This window comes from Vigna radiata, chromosome 9 (assembly GCF_000741045.1).
Source record: "Vigna radiata var. radiata cultivar VC1973A chromosome 9, Vradiata_ver6, whole genome shotgun sequence".
In the NCBI taxonomy this organism is placed as follows: Eukaryota; Viridiplantae; Streptophyta; class Magnoliopsida; order Fabales; family Fabaceae; genus Vigna; species Vigna radiata.
This window is the reverse complement of record NC_028359.1, coordinates 10,928,740-10,938,104: the sequence shown is the minus strand read 5'-3', so window position 1 is coordinate 10,938,104 and position 9,365 is coordinate 10,928,740. Positions and strand designations below refer to the sequence as shown.

The window sequence follows — 9,365 nt, the reverse complement described above, 5'->3', positions numbered from 1 at the left end:
AAAAACATGGTTAATTATAATAGTCATTGTTGCCACTTACTGCTGTGGTTGTTGGTTTACTTCCTCGTAGACAGAGTGAAAGGAAGAAAAATATATCGAACTTGTCGTTATGCGCTCCGATAACATCGTTGCAGTGGTTCTTATAACTCGTATCGACATCAAATTGAATCAACTTGCTTTCTAGCTTTTACCGTCTCGGTCTTGTTTCATCGAATTGAATCAATGTCTTACACTTCATCATCTTCAAAATCTAAGCTCCGATGGATATACGATGCGTTCATCAGTTTCCGTGGGGAAGACACTCGTAAGAATTTCGTTTCTCATCTCTATTCCGCTCTTGCAAATGCCGGGGTCAACACTTTCTTGGACGATGAGAAGCTTGCCAAGGGACAACAGCTGAAAACAGAACTGTTTCATGCAATAGAAGGCTCTCAAATTTCCATTGTTGTTTTTTCCGAAAACTACATTTCCTCTAGATGGTGTCTCGACGAACTAGTCAAAATCATGGAATGCCATGCTTCTAGAGGTCAAGTGGTTTTGCCCGTGTTTTACGGCGTTTTCCCTTGGTTTCTACGTGACCTTAACGATGTTACTTTCGAAGTCATTCTGGAAAAAGCTAGTGACCTCCACCGGGTGAAACAATGGAAGAAAGCGCTGGGCGAAGCAGCAGGTTTTGCAGGGTGGGATGTTTCAAATTACAGGTATTCATATACTTTTTGTTCCCTTTTGATTATCAGATTTTTTCTCTATCCATCAGTTATTCTTTCTTGAAAGGGAATCTAACTAACTTAATTGAGCAGGGTGCGAGTTGGTATGAACATCGTTACACGTTTTCAATTCCTACGGATAAAATATTATGATTTTCTTCTAGTACTTATTTTAAATTCTTATATTTAGTGGCAAGAAAAAGTGAAATAAAGAAAATTCATAAACTACTTTAGCAAATAGTATCTTTGTGACTTCTCTGATGTACCTGTAAAAGGTTTAGTAAATCGGTTTCTGCTATGAAAACTATGGCAGAAAGACAGAAGATCAACAGTGTCAAAGGATTTATGCAACTTCGATTTTATTTTAGGATGTATTATAATTTGTATCCATTATCATTTCCAGATATTTTTCTTGTTTTGCAGAAATGAAAACTTTGTTGTGAAGGAAATTGTTAGTGAAGTTTTGGAAAGACTAGATAGAACATACATGTCTATTACAGACTTTCCAGTTGGATTGGAATGTCGTGTGGAACATTGTATTGGCCTTCTAAGAAAGGAAACAAGAGGAGCTTATATATTAGGGATTTGGGGAATGGGAGGGATTGGTAAAACAACCATAGCCAAAGCCATCTACAATGAAATTCGATATGAATTTAAACATAAAAGTTTCCTAGCAAATATAAGAGAAGTTTGGCAAAGAGATCAAGGGCAGATTGATTTACAAGAACGACTTCTTTCAGATATCCTGAAAACAGAAAAGGTGAAGGTTTATAGCAGTGATTGGGGAAAAGCAATGATCAAGGAAACGCTTTGCACCAAAAGAGTACTTGTTGTACTCGATGATGTAAATACATTAGAACAATTAAGTGCACTATGTGGAAATGGTAATGGGATTGTTCAAGGAAGTGTAATAATCATTACAACAAGAGATGTACGTCTACTCAATGTTCTTGAAGTTGACCATGTATATGAAGTGGAGGAAATGAATGAGATTGAGTCCCTTGAGCTTTTCAGTTGGCATACTTTTAAGGAAGCAAATCCACCAGAAGGTTTCCTTGAACTGTCAAAACAAGTAGTCACTTACTGTGGAGCACTACCTCTAGCTCTTGAAGTTCTTGGATCTTATCTATACAAGAGAAGAGAAAAAGAGTGGCAAAGTGTATTATCAAAACTGAAAGAAATACCAAATGATAAAATACAAGAGAAATTGAAAATAAGCTACGATGGTTTAACCGATCATACTGAGAAGGACATATTCCTTGACATATGTTGCTTCTTTATCGGTAAGGACAGAGGCTATGTCACAGAGATACTAAATGGCTGTGGACTTCATGCTGAAATTGGAATAACAGTTCTGATAGAAAGGAGCCTCATAAAAGTTGAAAAGAATAACAAACTTGGAATTCATGATTTGCTACGAGACATGGGCAGAGAAATTGTTCGTCAAAGTTCACCACTAGAACCACAGAAGCGCAGTCGGTTGTGGGTTCATGATGATGTACTTGATATATTGACAGAACATACTGTAAGAACTTCTCTTACTATTTTTTGAACTATCAATCATTCTCAATGATATCATGAGCATCATAATAGAAGTTTTTATTTTTATCTTCTGAATTTTAACTAAGTTTCGGTTTAAAACCATGAGATATATATTTACCTTTTCAAAGTATTTAGCTTCTTATGTTGCATCTTAACATAAGTTGCATCTTATGTGTATTACTTCTTAACTTTCTCTAGTGAAAACAGCTAATGCTTCTCCATGTTTATAACTTTTTTTCATTTATTTTTCATAGGGAACAGGAGTCATTGAGGGATTGGCTTTGAAGATGCAAANAACCAGTGGAGTTTGTTTTGGTACTGAAACATTTGGGAAAATGAAGAGACTGAGACTTTTGAAACTTGATAATGTACAAGTAGCTGGAGATTATGGGCATCTTCCCAAACAACTAAGATGGGTTGATTGGAAAGCATTTTCATTAACCCACATACCTGAAAACTTTTATCAGGAAAACATAGTTGCTATTGACTTAAAATACAGTTATCTTAAACTGGTATGGAAGGTGCCTCAGGTATACGAATATAGTATATATTACCTGATATTTTCTATGAAGAAAATACCAATTTAGACCAAAACTCACATGGTTTTTTACAATTGTCGTTGTTCTCCAATCAAATTTGGTGTTTTACTTTGGTAATTTGCTTTTTATTACATACATTACTGATTACCTGAGTGAAACAATAAATTTGAATGAAGAACAACAACAAATGTATCTATAATACATTAAGTTGTCTTGTGAACTTTTTCAGTCATATACGTTGTTAATCTTTCTTTTTGTTCGTTTTAAACTTTTTTGCAGTTTCTGGAGAGGCTAAAATTTCTCAATCTTAGTCATTCCAAGTACTTATCAAAGACCCCAGATTTTTCAAAACTACCAAATCTTGAGAAGCTCATTCTCAAAGATTGTCCAAGCTTGTATGAAGTACACCATTCAATTGGAGATCTAAGTAACCTCCTTCTTCTAAACATGAAGGATTGTACATGCCTAGGCAATCTTCCTATGGTAATCTATAAGTTAAAGTCATTACAAACTCTCATCCTTTCTGGTTGTTCAAATATTGACAAGTTAGAAGAAGACATAGGGCAGATGGAATCCTTAACAACTCTAATTGCAGACAATACTAGTCTAAAACAAGTGCCTTTTGCCATAGTAAGATCCAAACAGATTGGATATATATCCCTTTGTGGATATGAAGGATTGGCACGAGATGTATTTCCTTCTCTCATATGGACTTTGATGTCACATACAAGAGGAACTTTATCCTGTTTTCAACCATTTGGGATCATGCCAACATCTATAGTCTCCATGAATATACAGGATAATAATTTGGTTAACCTATTATCAAAAGTAGGTGAATTTTCAAAACTTCGAAGTATTTCTGTACAATGCGACTCAGATTTTCAACTAACTCAAGAACTAAGAACAATTCTCCATAAGTTATGCAATATAAACTCTTCTGAACCGGAAAGTGCATATCAATCACAAATTCCAGAAAATTCTATGGCATCGTATTTGATTGGAATGGGAAGCTACCAGCAAGTCTTCGATATGCTTAGCAATAGCATATCAAAGGTTCCTTCTCCTTCTTTTTTGTCTATTGACTGAATTCATTTCAATCCATTTCCTTGTCTATTCTTTTATGAAGTATAGTGTGTGTAATAGCAGACAATATGAACTTGCATATCATATTAAATGAATAATTAAGCGTTGTTGCATGATACAGGTATTGAGAACCAATAGTTCTACTGATTTTGTGCTTCCAGGGGACAATTATCCTTATTGGTTAGCCTACACAGGGGAAGGTTATTCAGTACCTTTTCAAGTTCCTGAAGATAGTAATTGTCGCATGAAGGGAATGCTGTTGTGTGTTGTTTATTCATCAACCCTTGGAAACATGGCAACTCAAAATCTTACTAATGTCTTCATCTATAATTACACAAAGTGCACCATTCAGATATACAAGCAAGCAACAACAATGTTCTTTAGCGATGAAGATTGGCAGGGTGTAATATCAAATCTAGGACCCGGAGACAACGTGGAGATTTTTGTAGGTGTTGGTGATGGAATCACTGCTAAGAAAACAGCCGTGTATCTGATATATGGTCAGTCAATTACAATGAGAATGGAGTCACTTGGAATGGGTGCACAAGAATCACCTGAGCTGAGTGTGATTCTGTCACCTAAAATGAATGCACGATCAACCACTGATGTCGAAATGAAGGCGAAGAAACCGAAGAAAAAAATATTTTCAAAAATTGGAAGCATTGTTAGAGTATGTTGTTCATGTTTGGAGTAGAATACGGTACTCCATTGTTATCATTTAGAATTCTGTTGTGTGTAATTTATAACTAGAAAGAATTGTTTAATTATAAATTAATTTAAAAACAAAAATATAATTTTTCTGTTGACTAAATTAAAAATTATTAGTATTTAAATTAGTTTTTATTTTTAATAAAAATTTAAAATGTAATTAAATACTATATTTTTAATAGTTAATGATAAAAAAATTGTTTATTTAGAGATAATTTTTTTTAATTTCATGTTAACATATAATTATAAATCATTTTTTACTTTTAATATATTTTCAAGCTAAGTTTGTCCCAATAAAAAAAATAAAACTAAAAATAATTCTTTGGTTTCTATTATTTTTAAGGTTTAATTATTCAGGAAGTCCTTATTTTCGAGGGGAATCTCAATTTCGTTCCGTTCTTTTTGAGTTACTCAATTGGGTTCCAATTTTCTGAAAATTGCAAGAATTGGACCCTTGTTGTTAAATTGGGTCCAACGGCGTTAATGTGTGTTTGACATGGCAAGCTGGAATGAGTTTTTAATTGACCTGTAGGGCCACCTCTGTCTGATGTGTATATTTATATTTTTTTAAGAACAAAAAAGTAGGATTATTGGGTTGTGAAGCTGACTCTAACAGTTGCGTGATGGTGAGGTGCTGTCCATCGGTGTTTGGCATGGTGAAGGTCATGCATTATTGTTTTGGTGTTTTTTATGATGGTGCTTAAGACGGGAATGGTAGCCGCGGAGGTGGCGGCTGGGGAGAAACCCACTGACCTCGACGGTGGTCGTCGACGGAGTCTAACTCCGATGTGGAGGCAAAGCTCTTACCTTTTTCCATGGTAGCTTTAATGGCATCTGAGAGATCGGGCGAGACGTCATGCTAATGATCTTCGTCTCTAAGGAAGAGGAAGGCTCTAGTCAGCGCACTGGATTTTGAGACTGCCAAAGCCGACGAGGGAAGTGCCAACGTGGAGGTTGCTGTCGCGCTTCCATATTTTGTAGGTGTCGGAGGGGGCGATCTTTCCTACGCTTAGTGTTCGCAAATTTGGGGCTTTTTGTTTGCAGGGTTGCATGATAGTGGAGATGAACTCCGATGCTCCAGTGATAGCGACACCTGGTGACACGGCGAAGGTTGATGGACGAACTCGATTTGGGGGTTCTCTTTGCTTCGAATGCACGCTGGATTTGAACCAATCAAAGAGAGGGTAGACAATGATGGTTCCAATGAAAAATCTAATTCTAGTTCTCTTGGAGATGTTTTAGGTCTTGGAAATTATGGTTCTGATGTTGATGATGAAGACAATGAAATTGTTTGTGAAACTAATTTTGTGAATGCTCAAATCAAAACTATGTCTTTACCATCCAATGATTCTGTTTCTGATCAATTGCATGATGACAAGGTTACTAGAGCATCCGATCTTTCATATTCTTCCAAAGTGGTGCCTTAGGATCTTAGGGATAACGACCTTGATGTCATTCAAAGAAGCCATGATAAATTTAATGGCTTTAGTTCTAAAGATACTTCAGGGACACCAAGATATGAACTGCTTGGAAAGAGCATTGGAGGGAAAAAAGCAACAAATAATCATTCAGGTAGGGAAAGCAGAAGGGCCTGACAGGAATATACACGTCAGACAGAGGTGCCCTACACGTCAATTAAAAACTCATTCCAGCGTGCCACGTCAATAAGACACTAACGTCGTTGAACCTAATTTAACGGAAAAGGCCCAATTGTTGCAATTTTCAGAAAATTGGGATCCAATTGAGAAACCCAAAAAGAACGGGATGAAATTAAGATTCTCCTCCAAAATAAGGACTTCCGGAATGATTAACCTATTTTTAAACACTTAAATGTTTTGTTTCTATTTTTATTATTATAATGACCAGTGTCTCCTCCTCATACTTATAGCCTAAAAAAGTGGTTTCCAGAAATAGATCTTAACCCTTCATTTCAATGAAATTAAACGGTAGAGGAAGCTGGACCTTTCAAATTCAATTGACACATATCAACACGATTCCAACATATTTTCCCACCATTTTAAAATCGGCATCTATAAAACCCCTTCTGAGTTGCTTGGGACTTTGGAAACTTATGTACTATACAATATGTACCGAGGCATGAAAAGTTTAAGATTCGCTATATACACGCGACCAACTCATCACTATTAAGCCATGTTCGATTAAGAGAAAAAAATGAAATAAAAATTTAAATTTAAAGTTTCATTAATTTTTATTTATGATTTGGTACATTTATATTTTTTTTCATGATTTTTATCCTTTAATATAAAAAAGCTTAAATTTCATTAGAAAATTATTATTTTTTATATCTTTTACATTCTTTATTTTTCATTCAATTAACCTAGTGATGGAACATATTTTATGGTACCATAAATGATAATTTAATAAACTACAATATAAAAAAATTACTAACTTTTATTTGTGGTATCATAAATGATAAAATTACTAACTTCGTTTAGAATTTAAATTAGAAAAATACGCAAGAAACATGGTTTGAATACTTAGTTTTACTTTTTCTCTCTTTTTTTATAGATTTTGTTTTAGGATAATGATACTTAGACAACATTTTTTTGACAACATTTGAACATCGTCTACGTGTCAATCTGTAATTGATTTAAGATTTTGGAGTAATTGATTGTGGAGTAATTTTGGAGTAATTGATTGTGAAGTAATTTTGGACCAATCATAGATTGACACGTAGATGATGTTCAAATGTTGTCAAAAAAATGTTGTGTAAGTATCATTATCCAAATATTTTCTCTGAATTTGTTTCTTAAAAATCATTAGCATATTTTCTTTCTCTTCCCATTGCTTTTCTGTTACCTGTCAAAATAATTTCAGTAATCCTATCACTCCATACTATGCCTCATAGCTTTCTCTTCTAATCGTTGACTCTATTTCCTCTAATGGAATTCGAGTATTTTTCTTCATCCAAGAGTGATCATATACACGATGTGTTCATCAATTTTAGGGGAGAAGATACTCGTATGAATTTCGTTTCTCATCTCTACGCTGCCCTCTCCAATGCCGGAGTTAACACTTTCCTTGACGAAACCGATTTTCCAAATGAATGGACCTAAGAGTAGGACTATTAGAAACGATTGCGAGGTCCCTGGTATGTATCGTTGTTTTCTCAAGAAACTACACTGAATCTTCTTGGTGTCTTGACGAGTTGGAAGCAATCATTGATTGCCACAAATTTCATGGCCACATAGTTTTGCCTATATTGTACCATGTTGTTCCATCCCAAGTTCGTCATCAAACTGGTGATTTTGGAAATGTTTTGAAAGCATTTGCACAGAAAAGATCATGGGATGAATATATGATGTCGAGGTGGAACACCGCATTCACCGGAGCAACAAATTTTTCCGGTTGGGATGTGAGCAATACCAGGTAATGAATAATTTATGAGTTTGTTAAATTTCATTTATTAAGGTGTTAATGATAGAATAGAGATACGTAGAAAATAAAATGTAAATTAGTTGAATGAGTTATTTTTTAGACTTAATAGCACTGATGGTCCCTATTTTCGTCATTAACATTCGTTTTGGTCCCCATTTTTTTTTTCAGTTCAATGTTGTCCTAAAGATTGTAAATTTCGTTCAATTTGGTCCTTTTTGCAGACGCCGTTTAAATCGTTAACGACAGACAGTCCAACTATGCAGAACAATGTTGATGTGGCATTTAACTGGCCACGTGGATTCCCTTCAGGCATAGTGAGGTAAAATCTGAAATAAAACTAGGACCATTTTGAAATAAGATTCATTCCTATTTAAGAGACGTATTCATATTATATATATTTCTTTTAGTACAAGAATGTTTAGATACAATACTATTTTGTTGAAGGTATCCTGAAACCCATGAGACATATACTCACTACTAAAATGAGAGCGAAAAGTTTTGAATTTTGGTTTGGAATTGAGCTCAACATATGTCATGAATTTCTTAAACATGGAAAACACTTCAAACTTAGAATGAAGAAAATATATCCAAGTATAGCAACTATAATCATCAATTAATGTGACAATATATAATGAGCATGAGAACCAATAGGAAACATACCCCAAACATCACTATCATTATGAATTATTTCAAAGGAAGACGAAGTACGTTAAGAACTAGTTGGAAAAGGAAGCATTTTACTTTTAACCAATTTGCAAACAGAACAAGTAAAAGGTGTACTAGGAAGAACATTTTTACTTCCCAACAAACCAATTTTAAATAAGTGAGACAAAATAGTAGAATTTGAATGACCCAAATTTCTATGCCAAACCTCATAGAGATTCATAACATTATTACAAGCAAAAGATAGATTATTATAAATAAATTGGAGTGGAAATCATCCCACTTTAGACCCCTTCATGATCACCTTTTACGATACTCTCTCCTGCATAAGACAACCAAATCTAGAAAATTTAACATCACAACTATTATCCATTAATTGACCAAAAGACAGTAAATTGGAAGCAAGTCCAGGTGAGACAAGCACATTCCGAAAATCAAGGTTTAGGCCACGAATACTAGTGATAAAAAGAGTATTATCATCTAATTTGAATTTTCTGAGTATCATTATAAGAATGTAATTATGCAAATTTTCAGAGGAACCATTCATGTGATTGGATGCACCAGAATAAAGAATCCATGGTTGAGAAACACTAGAGGACTTACTCTGAATACCCAAGGTTGAGAGTGTTTAAAGTACCTATTAGAAGTGGACTTTAAGCCTAACTCAACCCCACAAAACCGGCTTGTAGGGTGAGGTTTGCACCCACTTATATACACTTAAATG

General features: G+C 34.6%; 1 protein-coding gene across 1 annotated transcript; it reads left to right on the top strand.

Annotated features, from left to right (window-relative positions):
- Positions 1 to 222: 222 nt before the first annotated feature.
- LOC106773318 (disease resistance protein TAO1) lies at positions 223 to 8,301 on the top strand. Its single transcript, XM_014660020.1, has 10 exons — positions 223 to 701; positions 1,131 to 2,232; positions 2,504 to 2,779; positions 3,068 to 3,841; positions 3,993 to 4,541; positions 5,624 to 5,714; positions 5,822 to 5,958; positions 6,086 to 6,198; positions 7,715 to 7,955; positions 8,200 to 8,301. Exons 1-10 carry the CDS (start codon positions 223 to 225, stop codon positions 8,299 to 8,301), a joined length of 3,864 nt encoding a protein of 1,287 aa, XP_014515506.1.
- Positions 8,302 to 9,365: the final 1,064 nt, after the last annotated feature.